The sequence below is a fragment of the Oncorhynchus mykiss genome, chromosome Y (genome assembly GCF_013265735.2).
Source record: "Oncorhynchus mykiss isolate Arlee chromosome Y, USDA_OmykA_1.1, whole genome shotgun sequence".
NCBI lineage: Eukaryota > Metazoa > Chordata > Actinopteri > Salmoniformes > Salmonidae > Oncorhynchus > Oncorhynchus mykiss.
In genome coordinates this window covers 43,385,638-43,407,616 of record NC_048593.1, presented here as the reverse complement: position 1 = coordinate 43,407,616, position 21,979 = coordinate 43,385,638, and the positions used below count along the sequence as shown (strand labels likewise).

General features: G+C 43.9%; 1 protein-coding gene across 4 annotated transcripts in view; it reads right to left on the bottom strand.

Annotated features, from left to right (window-relative positions):
* The window catches only part of grik1a (glutamate receptor, ionotropic, kainate 1a), a 92,964-nt gene that overhangs the window by 14,090 nt on the left and 56,895 nt on the right, over positions 1–21,979 (bottom strand). For all 4 annotated transcript variants that reach the window (XR_005040398.1, XM_036967581.1, XM_036967580.1 and 1 more), the window contains 3 exons: positions 21,301–21,524; positions 18,032–18,150; positions 4,342–4,559 (listed from right to left, as the gene is read on the bottom strand). Coding sequence is in view for 3 of the 4 variants with exons in the window: in XM_036967581.1 (XP_036823476.1) it covers positions 4,342–4,559; positions 18,032–18,150; positions 21,301–21,524 (561 nt within the window). In the remaining variant the exon portion in view is untranslated. The remainder of the gene's footprint in view (positions 1–4,341; positions 4,560–18,031; positions 18,151–21,300; positions 21,525–21,979) is intronic.

The following is a 21,979-nucleotide window of genomic DNA, read 5'->3' as shown; positions in this document are numbered from 1 at the left end:
ATCAGTGTAGATGAAAGGGAGGAGACGGGTTAAAGAAGTAGTTTTAAGCCCTGAGACAATTGAGACATGGATTGTGTATGTGTGCCATTCAGAGGGTGAACGAGCAAGACAACAGATTTAAGTGCCTTTAAACAGGGTATGTTGGTAGGTGCCAGGCGAACCGGTTTGAGTCACGAACTGTAACGCTGCCGGGTTTTTCACACTCAACAGTTTCCCGTGTGTATCTAGAATGGTCCAACACCCAAAAGGACATCCAGCCAACTTGACACAACTGTGGGAAGCATTGGAGTCAACATGAACCAACATCCCTGTGGGAAGCATTGGAGTCAACATGAACCAACATCCCTGTGGAATGCTTTCTGTTTAGAGTCCATGCCCTGATTTTATTTTATTTTTATTTCACCTTTATTTAACCAGGTAGGCCAGTTGAGAACACCTTTATTTAACCAGGTAGGCAAGTTGAGAACACCTTTATTTAACCAGGTAGGCCAGTTGAGAACACCTTTATTTAACCAGGTAGGCCAGTTGAGAACACCTTTATTTAACCAGGTAGGCCAGTTGAGAACACCTTTATTTAACCAGGTAGGCTAGTTGAGAACACCTTTATTTAACCAGGTAGGCTAGTTGAGAACAAGTTCTCATTTACAACTGCGACCTGGCCAAGATAAAGCATAGCAGTGTGAACAGACTACACAAAGTTACACATGGAGTAAACAATTAACAAGTCAATAACACAGTAGAAAAAAAAGAGAGTCTATATACAATGTGTGCAAAAGGCATGAGGAAGTAGGCGAATAATTACAATTTTGCAGGTTAATAACACTGATGAATTGAGTCTGTTCTGAAGGCCAAAAGTGCAACTCAATATTAGTCTGTGTGTCCGTAATGTTTTGTAGACTCAGTGTATGTTGTTGTTTTAAGTAACAATAAGGAAAGCAACAGGATGGTCCACCACCAAAAGGACATCCAACCAACTTGTCACAACTGTGGGAAGCATTGGAGTCAACATGGACCAGCATCCCTGTGGAACGCTTTAGACACCTTGTAGAGTCCATGTCCCCGACAAATTGAGGCTGTTCTGAGGGCTAAAGGGGGTGGTGGGGGGTGTATGAGGGGTGCAACTCAATATTAGGATGGTGTTCTTAATGTTTGGTATACTCACTGTATACCGGAATAAGGTTGCTAGATCGAATATTGCTAGATTGATTCTCCGAGCTGACTAAGATAAAAAAATATGTCGTTCTGCCCCCTGAACGAGGCAGTTAACCCACTGTTCCCCTGAACAAGGCAGTTAACCCACTGTTCCCCTGAACAAGGCAGTTTAACCCACTGTTCCCCTGAACAAGGCAGTTAACCCACTGTTCCCCTGAAACAAGGCAGTTAACCCACTGTTCCCCTGAAACAAGGCAGTTAACCCACTGTTCCCCTGAACAAGGCAGTTAACCCACTGTTCCCCTGAAACAAGGCAGTTAACCCACTGTTCCCCTGAAACAAGGCAGTTAACCCACTGTTCCCCTGAACAAGGCAGTTAACCCACTGTTCCCCTGAAACAAGGCAGTTAACCCACTGTTCCCCTGAACAAGGCAGTTAACCCACTGTTCCCCTGAACAAGGCAGTTAACCCACTGTTCCCCTGAAACAAGGCAGTTAACCCACTGTTCCCCTGAAACAAGGCAGTTAACCCACTGTTCCCCTGAACAGGGCAGTTAACCCACTGTTCCCCTGAAACAAGGCAGTTAACTCACTGTTCCCCTGAAACAAGGCAGTTAACCCACTGTTCCCCTGAACAAGGCAGTTAACCCACTGTTCCCCTGAACAAGGCAGTTAACCCACTGTTCCCCTGAACAAGACAGTTAACCCACTGTTCCCCTGAACAAGGCAGTTAACCCACTGTTCCCCTGAACAAGGCAGTTAACCCACTGTTCCCCTGAACAAGGCAGTTAACCCACTGTTCCCCTGAAACAAGGCAGTTAACCCACTGTTCCCCTGAAACAAGGCAGTTAACCCACTGTTCCCCTGAAACAAGGCAGTTAACCCACTGTTCCCCTGAACAAGGCAGTTAACCCACTGTTCCCCTGAAACAAGGCAGTTAACCCACTGTTCCCCTGAACAAGGCAGTTAACCCACTGTTCCCCTGAACAAGGCAGTTAACCCACTGTTCCCCTGAAACAAGGCAGTTAACCCACTGTTCCCCTGAAACAAGGCAGTTAACCCACTGTTCCCCTGAACAAGGCAGTTAACCCACTGTTCCCCTGAAACAAGGCAGTTAACTCACTGTTCCCCTGAAACAAGGCAGTTAACCCACTGTTCCCCTGAACAAGGCAGTTAACCCCACTGTTCCCCTGAACAAGGCAGTTAACCCACTGTTCCCCTGAACAGGGCAGTTTAACCCACTGTTCCCCTGAACAAGGCAGTTAACCCACTGTTCCCCTGAACAAGGCAGTTTAACCCACTGTTCCCCTGAAACAAGGCAGTTAACCCACTGTTCCCCTGAACAAGGCAGTTAACCCACTGTTCCCCTGAACAAGGCAGTTAACCCACTGTTCCCCTGAACAAGGCAGTTAACCCACTGTTCCCCTGAACAAGGCAGTTTAACCCACTGTTCCCCTGAACAAGGCAGTTAACCCACTGTTCCCCTGAAACAAGGCAGTTAACCCACTGTTCCCCTGAAACAAGGCAGTTAACCCACTGTTCCCCTGAAACAAGGCAGTTTAACCCACTGTTCCCCTGAAACAAGGCTGGATGAGGTGTGAAGATAACAGAACATCGTGGAATAGGTCAAAGGTCCTGAAACGGTGAAAAATCATGTTTTTTCATCAAATTGGATGATATTTGTATGAAACCAGTTCACAAAGTAAGGTGACCAAAGTTTAAACAATGACGGTAGCTGGTACATAGATTTGATTATAAAGCTGCTAGTCTCCCTGTGTCACAAACACTTGGATTCGTTCCAGTACACAGTATTGTATACTTGTACATTCCCTTATGTCTAACCTTCTCAGGTGACTCAGGCTTTACTCATTTGGATGAAGAAGTGTATTCTGTATTCTTGCTACAAAACAATATCATTTAAATGGTGTATTTCTGCTGTTTGTCTGATAGACAACAGTTCCATGATTAGCTCTGTTGACCATGAGAGCATTTGTCAGAGAGAAAAAAAAATGGGTTGAGACTCAGAATGACACGTGACTCATTGTTTACCTTGTTACCTGGCAACCACCACAAGGATCTTTTTCAAAAAAAAAAAAAAAAAAAAAAAAAAAAAAAAAAAAGCTGTCAGTCAAAAACGAGTTCATGAATATAAACTCCCCGCCCACTCAGCTTGTTCTCCCCGATAGTTAGAGAGATGAGAGAAAATGACGAGCATTTTAATAGCGTACAAATATCACGGGTGATGTTTTGGTAAATCAAACGATATTTTTTGAGGTAGAAAACTAGGAGGACTGTGCGGGACAGATGAGGTATTGAATAAGAGAACACAGTAGGGTTGGGTTGAGGTAGAAACTACAGAGAGATGCAGAGATGGGGCCTTTAATCTAATTTAAACACCAGCAGTCAGAGCAGCTTACCGATCACTGTACCTGTACACAGCCCATCTGTAAATAGCCCACCCAACTACCTCATCCCCATATTTTTTGTTTGTTTGTTTGTTTGTTGCTCTTTGCCACCCCAGTATCTCTACTTGCACATTCATCATCTGCACATCTATCACTCTAGTGTTAATTGCTAAAATGTAATTACTTCGCCACTATGGCCTATTTTATTGCCTAACCTTACTACATTTGCACACACCGTACATAGATTTTTCTATTGTGTTTTATGTCTGTGCGTTTGTTTATTTATTAACTCTGTGTTTATTGTTTTGTGTCGTAACAACTGCTTTGCTTTATCTTGGCCAGATTGTAAATGACAACTTCTTCTCAACCGGCTCAACCAGATTTAAATAAAGGTGAAATTAAATTAAATTAAATAAATAAAAATCTAAAAGTAAAACTGGGAATATTATTGGTAAACTAACAGAGGGAGACCGGTCGCACACAGTGAACTAATACACGGCTCTATGCGTGTGGCCAGTATGTCACTCTAAATCTCTGGTTAAAACTAAAAAGTTCCTCCATAAACAATTAAAGAAGGGTAACAAGAGCAAAAAAAATGTAAGTCTCTCTTTCTCACCTTGAAGAAGGTGGACCCTTTCCTGAGCAAGCTGTATTCTATACGGGTCTGTTTAGCCATCAGTGGAGTCTATCAGAGCGTCCATTCTCTCCACACAAACACACCTACAGCCCCCCCCCCCCCCCCCTATTTAAAACACACACACACACACACACACACACACACTCACCTTGAAGAAGGTCATGGTGGACCCGTCCCTGACTGATCCGTATTCTATACGGGTCTGTTTAGCCAGGTCGTCAGCCGAGTCGATGGGGGCGTCCATCCTCTCCACGGTGAGGAAGGCAGCCAGGTTGGCCGTGTAGGAGGAGATGATGATCAGGGTGAAGAACCACCAGATACCTCCTACTATACGGGTGGAGTAGGCCTTAGGCATCAACTCTGACCCTGGGTAGAGACAGCAGGCGGGGGGAGATGGTTATAGGGACAGGGAGGGAAGGAGAGGGAGAGAGAGAGAGGGAGGGAGGGAAGGAAGGATAGGGAGGGAAGGAGAGGAAGGGAAGAAGAGGGAGCGAAAGAGAGAGAGAGAGAGAGAGAGAGAGAGAGAGGGAAGGAGAGGGCAGGGGAAGGAGAATGAGAGAGAGGGAGGGAAGGAGAGGAAGAGAGAGAGTGGGAAGTGAAGGAGAGAGAGGAAGATGGATAAGGAGGGAAGGAGGGAGAGAGAGAGGGAGAAGGAGAGGGAGAGAGAGAGACAGAGAGAGAGAGAGAGAAGGAGAGGGAGAGAGAGAGAGAGACAGAGAGAGAGAGAGAGATACATAGAGAGAGAGAGACAGAGAGAGAGAGAGACAGAGGGAGAGAGAGAGACAGAAGGAGAGAGAGAGAGAGAGAGAGAGAGAGAGAGAGGGAGAGAGAGAGACAGAGGGAGAGAGAGAGAGAGACAGAGGGAGAGAGAGAGAGAGAGAGAGAGAGACAGAGGGAGAGAGAGAGACAGAGACAGAGAGAGAGACAGAGAGAGAGAGAGAGACAGATAGAGAGACAGAGACAGAGAGAGAGACTGAGAGAGATAGACTGAGAGAGAGAGAGAGAGAGACAGAGACAGAGAGAGAGACAGAGAGAGAGAGACTGAGAGAGAGAGAGAGGAGAAAAGACAACAAAAAAGAGAGCGACCATATGCAGAGAAGCTAGGTACAAACACACACACACACACACACACACACACACACACACACACACACACACACACACACACACACACACACACACACACACACACACACACACACACACCAGGGTTGTGTTCAATTCAGAATTTAATTGAGAATGCAATTTGAAAGAAAGGAAATGGAATTCAATGAAATTCAAATGCCTCTTCTATTGTATTTTACGTTGTAGTCTATACAAATATACAGTACATCTTGTACCTAAAACATCAAACATGTTGTTATATACATACTGTACATTGACCTGTCAGATTTTTCTGGAATATAGGTTTACTGATAAGTAGAACAGGTGACATCCTGGCATCTTTGCGTTGTCTCGAGATCGCTATGCATATTCATGACATGAGGCTAGCAGCATAGCATCTCTCTCCAATGAATACAGGCGGTTGATGTCAACATTCAAATATTCAAAATGTATCCACCAATCCAAAGACGGGATGGTCGGGAGTTAGACAGTCCGCCATGTCGCTTTGTGGACGACTCCCATTGTTAGGGGCGGAGAGACAAGTATCTTGTCAGCATATCCATAATCTTTGATTGCACTGAATTCAAATTATATTTCCTGTCACTCAAACATTACATCCTGTGGGGTGTGGTCAATTACATTTTAATTTAACGGGAGTCAATTCCAAAAATTCTGAATTAAGCACAACTCACACACACACACACACACACACACACACACACACACACACACACACACACACACACACACACACACACACACACACACACACACACACACACAGTGAGAGGTGTGAAATGAAAACTGTGGATACAGCAACTCATAAAACCTGTTGACTCTCCACTTCTATAAAGAGGTGAGTTGTAATCATATACAGTGACACATCGTTTGTTGTTTTTGGCTCTGTACTCCAGGCGCTATGGATTTTAAGTGACTATGTGTCACGTTCTGACCATCATTCGTGTGTGTTTTCCTTGTTTTAGTGTTGGTCAGGACGTGAACTGGGTGGGAATTCTATGTTGGATGTCTTGTTTGTCTATTTCTATGTCTGGCCTGATATGGTTCTCAATCAGAGGCAGGTGTTAGTCATTGTCTCTGATTGGGAACCATATTTAGGTAGCCTGGGTGTCACTGTGTGTTTGTGGGTGATTGTTCCTGTCCTTAGTATCATGATGTCCTTAGTATCATGATGTCCTTAGTGTTAGTTTGCACCAGTTTAGGCTGTTTCGGTTTTCATTTACGTTTATTATTTTGCACTGTTTGTATTTAGATTCGTGTTGCTATAGTCACAATAAACATGGATCGTAATCTACACGCCGCATTTTGGTCCGACTCTCCTTCTCATAAAGAAAACCGTTACACTATGAAGTTAAAGTGCAGACTGTCAGCTTTAATTTGAGGTTATTTTCATTGAAATTACAGCACTTTTTTGTACATATCTTGGGTTAAATTCACTTATATGGGTATTCAAGTAATCAAAAGTTACAATTGAAGTGGGAAGTTTTTACAGACACCTTAGTCAAATACATTTAAACTCAGTTTTTCACAATTCCTGACATTTAATCCTAGTAAAAATTCCCTGTTTTATTTAATCCTGTGATGGCCACTCCAATACCTTGACTTTGTTGTCCTTAACCTCTTTGGGCTAGGGGGCAGTATTTTGACGTTTATGGTTTAGTTAACCTTTCTAGAGTAGGGGGCAGTATTCTGAATTTTGGATGAAAAGTATGCCCAAAGTAAACTGCCGGTTACTCAGGCCCAGAAGCTAGGATATGCATATAATTGGTAGATTTGGATAGAAAACACTCTAAAGTTTCTAAAACTGTTAAAAATCTGTGAGTTTAACAAAACTGATATGGCAGGTGAAAACCCGAGGACAAACCATCCAGACAGCCTACCAGTGTTTCCAATGCCTGTCATGTTTATTTTGAGGCGAAAACCTCCCAGATTGCAGTTCCTAGGGCTTCCACTAGATGTCAACAGTCTTTAGAGTTTCAGGCTTGTTTTTGGAAAAATTAGCCAAAATGAGCTAAAATTAGGTAAAGACAATAACGATTCTCCGTCTTAAATTTTATAATTTATTTACGTATTAGGGTACCTGAGGTTTGATTATAAACATTGTTTGACTTGTTTGGAGAAGTTTATCGGTAACGTTTGGGATTCATTTTGTATGGATTTTGATGGAGGGAAACCGGTGGATAATCGACTGAAGCGCGGCAGCTAAACTGAGTTTTTGGGGATATAAAGAAGGACTTTATCGAACAAAAGGACCATTTGTGATGTAACTGGGACCTTTTGGAGTGCCAACAGAAGAAGATCTTCAAAGGTAAGGCATTTATTGTATCACTATTTCTGACTTTCGTGGCGCACCTGCCTGGTTGAATTTTTTTTGTTCATGCTTTTGTATGCGGGGCGCTGTCCTCAGATAATCGCATGGTAATAATCGCATGGTGTAATAATCGCATGGTGTAATAATCGCATGGTGTGCTTTCGTGGCCTTTCAGGTTATGTCGATATAGGACTCGTTTTACTGTGGATACAGATATTTTTGTACCTGTTTCTTCCAGCATCTTCACACGGTCCTTTGCTGTTGTTCTGGGATTGATTTGCATTTTTCGCAACAATGTACGTTCATCTCTAGGAGACAGAACGCGTCTCCTTCCTGAGCGGTATGAAGGCTACGTGGTCCCATGGTGTTTATACTTGCGTACTATTGTTTGTACAGATGAATGTGGTACCTTCAGGCATTTGGAAATTGCTCCCAAGGATGAACCAGACTTGTGGAGGTCTACTTTTTTCCCCCTGAGATCTTGGCTGATTTATTTTGATTTTCCCATGATGTCAAGCAAAGAGGCACTGCGTTTGAAGGTATGCCTTGAAATACATCCACAGGTACACCTCCAATTGACTCAAATTATGTCAATTAGCCTATCAGAAGCTTCTAAAGCCATGACATAATTGTCTGGAATTTTCCAAGCTGTTTAAAAGGCACAGTCAACTTAGTGTATGTAAACTTCTGACCCACTGGAATTGTGATCCAGTGAATTATAAGTGAAATAATCTGTCTGTAAACAATTGTTGGAAAAATTACTTGTGTCATGCACAAAGTAGATATCTTTACCGACTTGCCAAAACTATAGTTTGTTAACAATACATTTGTGGAGTGGTTGAAAACTGAGTTTTAATGACTCCAACCTAAGTGTACGTAAAACTTCCGACTTCAACTGTAAGTAAAATGTCCCATATTCCTAGCCTAGCCTAGCCTCATATTCCTAGCCTAGCCTAGTCTAGCCTAGTCCCATATTCCTAGCCTAGCCTAGCCTAGCCTAGTCCCATATTCCTAGCCTAGCCTCATATTTCTAGCCTAGCCTAGTCTAGCCTCATATTCCTAGCCTAGCCTAGCCTAGCCTAGCCTCATATTCCTAGCCTAGCCTAGTCTAGCCTCATATTCCTAGCCTAGCCTAGTCTAGCCTAGTCCCATATTCCTAGCCTAGCCTAGCCTAGCCTAGTCCCATATTCCTAGCCTAGCCTCATATTTCTAGCCTAGCCTAGCCTCATATTCCTAGCCTAGCCTAGCCTCATATTCCTAGCCTAGCCTCATATTTCTAGCCTAGCCTAGCCTAGTCCCATATTCCTAGCCTAGCCTAGCCTCATATTCCTAGCCTAGCCTAACTTGACTACATCAAGTGGGTGACTCTACAAACTTGTTTGATGCATTTGCTGTTTGTTCTGGTTGTGTTTCTGATTATTCTGTGGCCAATAGAAATGACTGGTAAATAATGTATTTTGGATAGAATATGTTTCTAAACACTTTTACAGTAATGTGGACGCTAACATGGTTATTGAGTCTGAATGAATGATGAGTAAGACAATTTGACGCACAAATATCATAACCCCTAAGACATGCTAACCTCTCACCATTACACATCATCATACCCCTAAGACATGCTAACCTCTCACCATTACACACATCACACCCCCAAGACATGCTAACCTCTCACCATTACACACACATCACACCCCCATTACACACATCACACCCCCCAGACATGCTAACCTCTCACCATTACACACATCATACCTTTAACCTTAATAGTCATCGTATCATTTCAAATCCAAAGTACTGGAGTACAGAGCCAAAACAAGAACAACAAACCCTAACCCTGTACTGTTGGAGTTCACTGTAGTCTGGTGAACGGGTGGAGTGGGGGAGCTGCAAGGGGTCTGTGTGTCTGAGTGATATGGACTGAATGTCAACCACTGTGTGTGTGTGTGTGGGTGTGGGTGGGTGGGTGTGTGAGAGAGAGAGAGAAATAGAGAGAGAGAAATAGAGAGAGAGAGAGAGATTGTCTGTTTTTTGAGTTGTGTGTCACAAGAGAGAGGGTGTGTGTGTTTGTTTGTGAAGCGGTGTGTGTGTGTGTGTAGCGGTATGTGTGTGTGTATGTGTGTATGTGTGTAGCGGTATGTGTGTGTGTATGTGTTTAATTATGTTTGTTTACTAAGAATAGTAAACAAACAATTTTGTTAGTCCCCACAAGGTCAAGAGCTAGGGTTAGAATTAGGGTTAGGAGCTAGGGTTAGGAGCTAGGGTTAGAATTAGGGTTAGGAGCTAGGGTTAGAATTAGGGTTAGGAGCTAGGGTTAGAATTAGGGTTAGGAGCTAGGATTAGAATTAGGGTTAGGAGCTAGGATTAGAATTAGGGTTAGGAGCTAGGGTTAGAATTAGGGTTAGGAGCTAGGGTTAGGAGGTAGGGTTAGGAGCTAGGGTTAGGAGCTAGGGTTAGAATTAGGGTTAGGAGCTAGGGTTAGAATTAGGGTTAGGAGCTAGGGTTAGGAGCTAGGGTTAGGAGCTAGGGTTAGGAGCTAGGGTTAGGAGCTAGGGTTAGGAGCTAGGGTTAGAATTAGGGTTAGGAGCTAGGGTTAGAATTAGGGTTAGGAGCTAGGGTTAGAATTAGGGTTAGGAGCTAGGGTTAGAATTAGGGTTAGGAGCTAGGGTTATGTTTAGTTATTTTTGGGTTAATAAGGTTAGGGAAAATAGGATTTTGAATGGGACTGAATTGTGTGTCTCTACAAGGTTAGTTATACAAGTGTGAGTGTGTGCTTGTGTGTTACAGAGAGAGATGAGGAGAGGGGAGGGACTCCGAGGGCTGTGATAGATCACATTAATATAAAGCTGTCAAAGAGGGCTGAGCAGCAGCGTTCATCTCTGTTTACGGAGAGGTGTGTGTGTGTGTGTGTGTGTGGGGCTGAGCAGTAACGTTCATCTCTGTTTACGGAAAGGTGTGTGTGTGTGTGTGTGGGGCTGAGCAGCAACGTTAATCTCTGTTTACGGAAAGGTGTGTGTGTGTGTGTGTGTGTGTGTGGGGCTGAGCAGCAACGTTAATCTCTGTTTACGGAAAGGTGTGTGTGTGTGTGTGTGTGTGTGTGTGTGTGTGGGGCTGAGCAGCAACGTTAATCTCTGCTTACGGAGGTGTGTGTGTGTGTGTGTGTGTGTGTGTGTGTGTGTGTGTGTGTGTGTGTGTGGGGCTGAGCAGCAACGTTTATCTCTGCTTACGGAGGTGTGTGTGTGTGTGTGTGTGTGTGTGTGTGTGTGTGTGTGTGTGTGTGTGTGTGTGTGTGTGTGTGTGTGTGTGTGTGTGTGGGGCTGAGCAGCAACGTTGATCTCTGCTTACGGAGTTGTGTGACTTCTCTTCTACCAACCTGTCTCTGTACAACTCAGTCTATATATCACTAGAGTCTAATAACAGGTGTTCTTTGTCATGTGGCTCCACTGTCTTCCAGTACAAATCAGCTAGACTATCTGGACCCTCTCTTTCTAAAACTATCCGCCTCCATTGTTGAAACCCCTATTACCAGCCTGTTCAACCTCTCTGTCATATCGTCCGAGATCCCTAAAGATTGGAAAGCTGCCGCGGTCATCACCCTCTTCAAAGGGGGAGACCCCCTGGCCCCAAACTGTTACAGACCTATATCCATCCTGCCCTGCCTTTCTAAAGTCTTCGAAAGCCAAGTTAATAAACAGATCACTGACCATTTAGAATCCCACCGTACCTTCTCTGCTATGCAATCTGGTTTCCGAGCCGGTCACGGGTGCACCTCAGCCACGCTCAAGGTCCTAAACGATATCATAACCGCCATCGATAAAAGACATTACTGTGCAGCCGTCTTCATCAACCTGGCCAAGGCTTTCGACTTTGTCAATCACCGTATTCTTATCGGCAGACTCAATAGCCTTGGTTTCTCAAATGACTGCCTCGCCTGGTTCACCAAATACTTCGCAGACAGAGTTCAGTGTGTCAAATCGGAGGGCCTGTTGTCCAGACCTCTGACAGTCTCTATGGGGGTACCACAGGGTTCAATTCTCGGGCCAACTCTTTTCTCTGTATATATCAATGATGTCGCTCTTGCTGCGGGCGATTCCCTGATCCACCTCTACGCAGACGACACCATTCTGTATGTTTCTGGCCCTTCCTTGGACACTGTCCTTGGACATCTAACCTCCAAATGAGCTTCAATGCCATAAAACACTCCTTCCGTGGCCTCCAACTGCTCTTAAACGCTAGTAAAACCAAATGCATGTTTTTCAACCGTTCGCTGCCCGCACCCGCCCGCCCGACTAGCATCACCACCCTGGACGGTTCCGACCTAGAATATGTGGACAACTATAAATACCTAGGTGTCTGGCTAGACTGTAAACTCTCCTTCAAGACTCACATTAAACATCTCCAATCCAAAATCAAATCTAGAATCGGCTTTCTATTTCGCAACAAAGCCTTCTTCACTCACGCCGCCAAACTTACCCTCGTAAAACTGACTATCCTACCGATCCTCGACTTCGCGATGTCATCTACAAAATAGCTTCCAACACTCTACTCAGCAAACTGGATGCAGTCTATCACTGTGCCATCTATTTTGTTACCAAATCCCCATATACCACCCACCACTGTGACCTGTATGCTCTCGTCGGCTGGCCCTCGCTACATATTCGTCGCCAGACCCACTGGCTCCAGGTCATCTATAAGTCTATGCTAGGTAAAGCTCTGCCTTATCTCAGTTCACTGGTCACGATAACAACACCAACCCGTAGCACACAGCAGGTATATCTCACTGATCATCCCCAAAGCCAACACCTAATTTGGCCGCCTTTCCTTCCAGTTCTCTGCTGCCAGTGACTGGAACTAATTGCAAAAATTGCTGAAGTTGGAGACTTTTATCTCCCTCACCAACTTTAAACATCAGCTATCTGAGCAGCTAACCGATCACTGCAGCTGTACATAGTCTATCGGTAAATAGCCCACCCAATCTACCTACCTCATCCCCATATTGTCTTTATTTAATTTAATTTTCTGCTAATTTTCTGCTTTATTTAATTTTCTGCTTGCACACCAGTATCTCTACCTGCACATCGTCAACTGCTCGTTTATCACTCCAGTGTTAATCTGCTAAATTGTAATTATTATCTCTTATTTATTGCCTAACTCCTCATGCCTTTTGCACACACTGTCTATAGACTTTCTTTTCTCTACTGTGTCATTGACTTGTTTGTGTTATTGGCTTGTTTATTGTTTACTGCATGTGTAACTCTGTGTTGTCTGTTCACACTGCTTTGCTTTATCTTGGCCAGGTCGCAGTTGTAAATGAAAACTTGTTCTCAACTGGCCTACCTGGTTAAATAAAGGTGTTCTCAACTAGCCTACCTGGTTAAATAAAGGTGTTCTCAACTGGCCTACCTGGTTAAATAAAGGTGTTCTCAACTGGCCTACCTGGTTAAATAAAGGTGTTCTCAACTAGCCTACCTGGTTAAATAAAGGTGAAATATATATTTTTTAAAAATAGTTCAGTTATGATGAAGAGAGTGTGAGAATAGCAACCATAACAACAACAAAAAGAGTAAAAAGTAGATATGGTGCAAGAGAGGTTTATCAATTCCATGACAGTTGTTTCTGTTCCACAGTGAAACCTCACACAGAGACAGAGACAGAGAGAGAGAGAGGGCAGGGAGAGACAGACAGAGAGCGAGAGAGAGAGAGACAGAGAGGGCAGGGAGAGAGAGACAGAGAGGGCAGGGAGAGAGAGACATAGAGGGCAGAGAGAGACAGAGGGCAGGGAGAGACAGACAGAGAGAGAGAGAGAGAGACAGAGAGGGCAGGGAGAGAGAGACAGAGAGGGCAGGGAGAGAGAGACATAGAGGGCAGGGAGAGAGAGACATAGAGGGCAGGGAGAGAGAGACAGAGAGAGAGAGAGAGACAGAGAGGGCAGGGAGAGAGAGACAGAGAGGGCAGGGAGAGAGAGACATAGAGAGAGAGAGAGAGAGACAGAGAGGGCAGGGAGAGAGAGACATAGAGGGCAGGGAGAGAGAGAGAGAGAGAGACAGAGAGGGCAGGGAGAGAGAGACAGAGAGAGAGAGAGAGACAGAGAGGGCAGGGAGAGAGAGACATAGAGGGCAGGGAGAGAGAGACAGAGAGAGAGAGAGACAGAGAGGGCAGGGAGAGAGAGACAGAGAGAGCAGGGAGACAGACAGAGAGAGAGAGAGAGAGACAGAGAGGGCAGGGAGAGAGAGAGAGGGCAGGGAGAGAGAGACAGAGAACAAAAGAGAGAAATACACAGAGACCACAACAACACAAACATGGGCAAACACACCACAAACACAAACAAAAAAGTTGACCATGTCTCCAGAACATTACCCCAGGGTAACCATGTCTCCAGAACATTACCCCAGGGTTGCCATGTCTCCTGCACATTACCTCAGGGTTGTCATGTCTCCAGAACATTACCTCAGGGTTACCATGTATCCAGAACATTACCCCAGGGTTACCATGTATCCAGAACATTACCTCAGGGTTGTCATGTCTCCAGAACATTACCCCAGGGTTACCATGTATCCAGAACATTACCCCAGGGTTACCATGTATCCAGAACATTACCTCAGGGTTGTCATGTCTCCAGAACATTACCTCAGGGTTACCATGTATCCAGAACATTACCCCAGGGTTACCATGTATCCAGAACATTACCCCAGGGTAACCATCTCCCCAGAACATTACCTCAGGGTTACCATGTATCCAGAACATTACCCCAGGGTAACCATCTCCCCAGAACATTACCTCAGGGTTACCATGTCTCCAGAACATTACCCCAGGGTAACCATGTCTCCAGAACATTACCTCAGGATTACCATGTCTCCTGCACATTACCCCAGGGTTACCATCTCCCCAGAACATTACCTCAGGGTTACCATGTATCCAGAACATTACCCCAGGGTAACCATCTCCCCAGAACATTACCTCAGGGTTACCATGTCTCCAGAACATTACCCCAGGGTAACCATGTCTCCAGAACATTACCTCAGGATTACCATGTCTCCAGAACATTACCCCAGGGTAACCATCTCCCCAGAACATTACCTCAGGGTTACCATGTATCCAGAACATTACCCCAGGGTAACCATCTCCCCAGAACATTACCTCAGGGTTACCATGTATCCAGAACATTACCCCAGGGTAACCATCTCCCCAGAACATTACCTCAGGGTTACCATGTCTCCAGAACATTACCCCAGGGTAACCATGTCTCCAGAACATTACCTCAGGATTACCATGTCTCCTGCACATTACCCCAGGGTTACCATCTCCCCAGAACATTACCTCAGGGTTACCATGTATCCAGAACATTACCCCAGGGTAACCATCTCCCCAGAACATTACCTCAGGGTTACCATGTCTCCAGAACATTACCCCAGGGTAACCATGTCTCCAGAACATTACCTCAGGATTACCATGTCTCCAGAACATTACCCCAGGGTAACCATGTCTCCAGAACATTACCACAGGGTAACCATGTCCCCAGAACATTACCCCAGGGTAACCATGTCTCCAGAACATTACCCCAGGGTAACCATGTCTCCAGAACATTACCACAGGGTAACCATGTCTCCAGAACATTACCCCAGGGTAACCATGTCTCCAGAACATTACCTCAGGATTACCATGTATCCAGAACATTACCCCAGGGTAACCATCTCCCCAGAACATTACCTCAGGGTTACCATGTCTCCAGAACATTACCCCAGGGTAACCATGTCTCCAGAACATTACCTCAGGATTACCATGTCTCCAGAACATTACCCCAGGGTAACCATGTCTCCAGAACATTACCACAGGGTAACCATGTCCCCAGAACATTACCCCAGGGTAACCATGTCTCCAGAACATTACCTCAGGGTTACCATGTCTCCAGAACATTACCCCAGGGTAACCATGTCCCCAGAACATTACCTCAGGGTTACCATGTCTCCAGAACATTACCTCAGGGTAACCATGTCCCCAGAACATTACCTCAGGGTAACCATGTCCCCAGAACATTACCCCAGGGTAACCATGTCCCCAGAACATTACCACAGGGTTACCATGTCTCCAGAACATTACCACAGGGTTGCCATGTCTCCAGAACATTACCTCAGGGTTGCCATGTCTCCAGAACAGTAGGCATGTCTCCAGAACATTACCTCAGGGTTGCCATGTCTCCAGAACAGTAGGCATGTCTCCAGAACATTACCTCAGGGTTGCCATGTCTCCAGAACAGTAGGCATGTCTCCAGAACATTACCTCCGGGTTGCCATGTCTCCAGAACATTACCTCCGGGTTGCCATGTCTCCAGAACATTTGTACACTTCTTTAAGCATGTTACCCTTTACGGAGCTTCCAGAATAAAATACATGAATAGTGTATTTCAGAGAGGAGTCTGGTGGGGTTTACTGCCATGTATCCAAGGCAGAGGTACTATCACACACCATCCCACAGACCGCTAGAGGCCACCGTAAACTCCACACTGGTACACAAAGCTAGGTGACATACACACGGACGGACGCACACACAGAGAATCAGACATGCATGCAGTCACTCACTCACAAACACACGCACACACCTAGCATATACTGTAAAACCTGCTAGAGCCTTGTTGAAGTTAAGGGATTGGGTTGAGGGATAAAATAGGATTCTGTAATGGAGGGTTGAGGGTTAAAATAGGATTCTGTAATGGAGGGATGAGGGATGAAACAGGAAGCTGTTATGAAGGGTTGAGGGATGAAACAGGAAGCTGTAATTAAGGGGTGCTACAATTCTGCATAGTGCATTTTTAATTCCTGGGATAATAAATAGAAAAATAATACATGAAAGCACAAGAAAAACATCTTAATGACTAATAATTATTTATTGATTTAGTTATGTTTAGATTATTTATAGATTTAGTCATGTTTAGATTTAGTCATGTTTAGATTATTTATAGATTTAGTCATGTTTAGATTTAGTCATGTTTAGATTTATAGATTTAGTTATATTTAGATTATTTATAGATTTAGTTATATTTAGATTTATAGATTTAGTTATATTTAGATTATTAATATATTAATTTAGATTATTTATAGATTTAGTTATATTTAGATTATTTATAGATTTAGTCATGTTTAGATTTAGTCATGTTTAGATTTATAGATTTAGTTATATTTAGATTATTTATAGATTTAGTTATATTTAGATTATTTATAGATTTAGTTATATTTAGATTATTTATAGATTTAGTAATGTTTAGATTATTTATAGATTTAGTTATGTTTAGATTATTTATAGATTTAGTTATGTTTAGATTATTTATAGATTTAGTAATGTTTAGATTATTTATAGATTTAGTTATGTTTAGATTATTTATAGATTTAGTTATGTTTAGATTATTTATAGATTTAGTTATGTTTAGATTATTTATAGATTTAGTCATGTTTAGATTTAGTCATGTTTAGATTATTTATAGATTTAGTTATATTTAGATTATTTATAGATTTAGTTATGTTTAGATTATTTATAGATTTAGTTATGTTTAGATTATTTATAGATTTAGTTATGTTTAGATTATTTATAGATTTAGTTATATTTAGATTATTAATATATTAATTTAGATTATTTATAGATTTAGTTATATTTAGATTATTTATATATTAATTTAGATTATTAATATAATTAGTTATATTTAAATTATTTATATATTTAGTTATATTTAGATTTATAGATTTAGTTATATTTAGATTATTTATAGATTTACATTATTCATAGATTAAATTTTGTTTCGATTATTTATAGATGTAGTTATGTTTAGATTATTAATTGACTAAATGATGATGTTATTCAGATGTTGGATTGGTTGAGAGCAGGGAGGGGAGGGGAGGGTGTTGTACTACTATAACTGTAGGTGTCACTGAAAGGTTACTAAAGGTTACTAAAGCTTACTAAAAGGTTACTGAAGGTTACTAAAAGGTTACTAAAGGTTACTAAAGGTTACTAAAGGTTACTAAAAGGTTACTAAAGGTTACTAAAGGTTACTAGAAGGTTACTAAAAGGTTACTAAATGTTACTAAAAGGTTACTAAAAGGTTACTAAAGGTTACTAAAGGTTACTAAAAGGTTACTAAAGGTTACTAAAGGTTACTAGAAGGTTACTAAAGGTTACTAGAAGGTTACCAGAAGGTTACTAAAAGGTTACCAAGAGGTTACCAGGAGGTTACTAAAAGGTTACGGCTCAGTTCAGGGTTTACAGTATCAGTAGGGTCTTTACTGTAGAAATAGGAGTTTACCGGCCCACAGTACCGACCACAGGACCGGCTCAGTGGCCCCATGACCCAGTATCTATAAACCCAGTGGTCCCAGCAGCCTCTAGGATGGGTGTTAACGTTGACCTGTAACCTAAATACCTTGCTGCATGAGAGCTCCCACTCCGAACCAGAAACTATTGAGTAAGGTGAAATTATTCTCTAGCAACTCTGATGAGGGGTTGCAGGGGTGAGGGTTGTACCACTCGTAGGGAGTAAACCTGGGGGAGGAGGGAGAGGAGAGAGGGAGGGAGAGGAAAGAGGGGAGGGGGAGAGAAGGGGAAGGAGCAAGGGGAGAGAAGGGGGAGGGAGAGGGGATTGAGGGGGAGGAAAGGGGAGAGAGGGAGAGAGAGAGAGTAAAACACAGCACATAGTGACATACTGTACTTTAGTTACAATCGACAACATGAACCACAGTTAAAGACTGAACTGAAACCAACAAACCTTCTGTTAACAATGCTGTTATTTTTTCAATGAAATCAAATAGCCTCGTTCTCCTTTTGAACAACCTCAACACACATCCGGGACCACAACATGCTACTGGAGGATACGATGGATCACACAGTCCTATCTACTGGAGGATAGGATGGATCACACAGTCCTATCTACTGGAGGATAGGATGGATCACACAGTCCTATCTACTGGAGGATAGGATGGATCACACAGTCCTATCTACTGGAGGATAGGATGGATCACCCAGTCCTATCTACTGGAGGATAGGATGGATCACACAGTCCTATCTACTGGAGGATATGATGGATCACACAGTCCTATCTACTGGAGGATAGGATGGATCACCCAGTCCTATCTACTGGAGGATAGGATGGATCACCCAGTCCTATCTACTGGAGGATAGGATGGATCACACAGTCCTATCTACTGGAGGATATGATGGATCACACAGTCCTATCTACTGGAGGATAGGATGGATCACCCAGTCCTATCTACTGGAGGATAGGATGGATCACACAGTCCTATCTACTGGAGGATAGGATGGATCACCCAGTCCTATCTACTGGAGGATAGGATGGATCACACAGTCCTATCTACTGGAGGATAGGATGGATCACACAGTCCTATCTACTGGAGGATATGATGGATCACACAGTCCTATCTACTGGAGGATAGGATGGATCACCCAGTCCTATCTACTGGAGGATAGGATGGATCACACAGTCCTATCTACTGGAGGATAGGATGGATCACACAGTCCTATCTACTGGAGGATAGGATGGATCACACAGTCCTATCTACTGGAGGATAGGATGGATCACACAGTCCTATCTACTGGAGGATAGGATGGATCACACAGTCCTATCTACTGGAGGATAGGATGGATCACACAGTCATATCTACTGGAGGATAGGATGGATCACACAGTCCTATCTACTGGAGGATAGGATGGATCACACAGTCTTATCTACTGGAGGATAATATGGATCACCCAGTCCTATCTACTGGAGGATAGGATGGATCACCCAGTCCTATCTACTGGAGGATAGGATGGATCACCCAGTCCTATCTACTGGAGGACAGGATGGATCACACAGTCCTATCTACTGGAGGATAGGATGAATCACACAGTCCTATCTACTGGAGGATAGGATGGATCACACAGTCCTATCTACTGGAGGATAGGATGGATCACACAGTCCTATCTACTGGAGGATAGGATGGATCACACAGTCCTATCTATTGGAGGATAGGATGGATCACACAGTCCTATCTACTGGGGGATAAGATGGATCACCCAGTCCTATCTACTGGAGGATAGGATGGATCACACAGTCCTATCTACTGGAGGATAGGATGGATCACACAGTCCTATCTACTGGAGGATAGGATGGATCACCCAGTCCTATCTACTGGAGGACAGGATGGATCACCCAGTCCTATCTACTAGAGGATAGGATGGATCACACAGTCCTATCTACTGGAGGTCAGGATGGATCACACAGTCCTATCTACTGGAGGACAGGATGGATCACACAGTCCTATCTACTGGAGGATAAGATGGATCACCCAGTCCTATCTACTGGAGGATAAGATGGATCACCCAGTCCTATCTACTGGAGGATAAGATGGATCACCCAGTCCTATCTACTGGAGGATAGGATGGATCACCCAGTCCTATCTACTGGAGGATAGGATGGATCACCCAGTCCTATCTACTGGAGGATAAGATGGATCACCCAGTCCTATCTACTGGAGGATAAGATGGATCACCCAGTCCTATCTACTGGAGGATAAGATGGATCACCCAGTCCTATCTACTGGAGGATAGGATGGATCACACAGTCCTATCTACTAGAGGATAGGATGGATCACCCAGTCCTATCTACTGGAGGATAGGATGGATCACCCAGTCCTATCTACTGGAGGATAGGATGGATCACCCAGTCCTATCTACTGGAGGATAAGATGGATCACCCAGTCCTATCTACTGGAGGATAAGATGGATCACCCAGTCCTATCTACTGGAGGACAGGATGGATCACCCAGTCCTATCTACTGGAGGATAGGATGGATCACACAGTCCTATCTACTGGAAGATAGGATGGATCACCCAGTCCTATCTACTGGAGGATAGGATGGATCACACAGTCCTATCTACTGGAGGATAAGATGGATCACCCAGTCCTATCTACTGGAGGATAGGATGGATCACACAGTCCTATCTACTGGAGGATAGGATGGATCACCCAGTCCTATCTACTGGAGGATAGGATGGATCACACAGTCCTATCTACTGGAGGATAAGATGGATCACCCAGTCCTATCTACTGGAGGATAAGATGGATCACCCAGTCCTATCTACTGGAGGATAGGATGGATCACCCAGTCCTATCTACTGGAGGATAGGATGGATCACCCAGTCCTATCTACTGGAGGATAAGATGGATCACCCAGTCCTATCTACTGGAGGATAGGATGGATCACCCAGTCCTATCTACTGGAGGATAGGATGGATCACACAGTCCTATCTACTGGAGGATAAGATGGATCACCCAGTCCTATCTACTGGAGGATAGGATGGATCACCCAGTCCTATCTACTGGAGGATAGGATGGATCACCCAGTCCTATCTACTGGAGGATAGGATGGATCACCCAGTCCTATCTACTGGAGGATAGGATGGATCACACAGTCCTATCTACTGGAGGATAAGATGGATCACCCAGTCCTATCTACTGGAGGATAGGATGGATCACCCAGACTGTTGGGCTGTTAAAGTGTGAAATGCTTTGGTTTTGGGGTTGATTCCTTAACTAGCAATGACAATTGCTGAATCCCTAACTAACCCCTACATGCTAGCAGCACCCTACACCCTACACCCTCGCCCCTAAAACCCTTTACCCTAATCACTTACCTGGCGATGACAAACAGGACACAGCTCACTCCGGTGCAGGCCAGTAGTACGTACATCCAGATGTCAGGCGACAGGGGGTTGAGGAAGGAGAACACTCCAGGGTTGGTGCCGTTGGGTTTCCTGTACAGGATACTGATGCCCAGAGTCATGAAGGGCTTAGAGAAGTCTATCACCTTCTCCCTCACATATGTGATGGTCAGAGGGGCTACTGCCAGATCAGCTATCTGAGAGGAGAGGGAAGGGGTGATGGTCAGAGAGGTATTTTAATTACATTTTAAATTCACCTCGGTTTAGGTTGGCCTTGGAATCAACTACTACTAGGTCTCCGAGCGGGTGCCATCACTTCAATCCACGATGGATTCTCTAGAGTGATGGATTCCACTAGAGTGATGGATTCCTCTAGTGATGGATTCCACTAGAGTGATGGATTCCACTAGAGTGATGGATTCCTCTAGAGTGATATATTCCTCTAGAGTGATATATTCCTCTAGAGTGATGGATTCCTCTAGAGTGATATATTCCTCTAGAGTGATATATTCCTCTAGAGTGATGGATTCCTCTAGAGTGATGGATTCCTCTAGAGTGATGGATTCCACTAGAGTGATGGATTCCACTAGAGTGATGGATTCCTCTAGTGATGGATTCCACTAGAGTGATGGATTCCACTAGAGTGATGGAT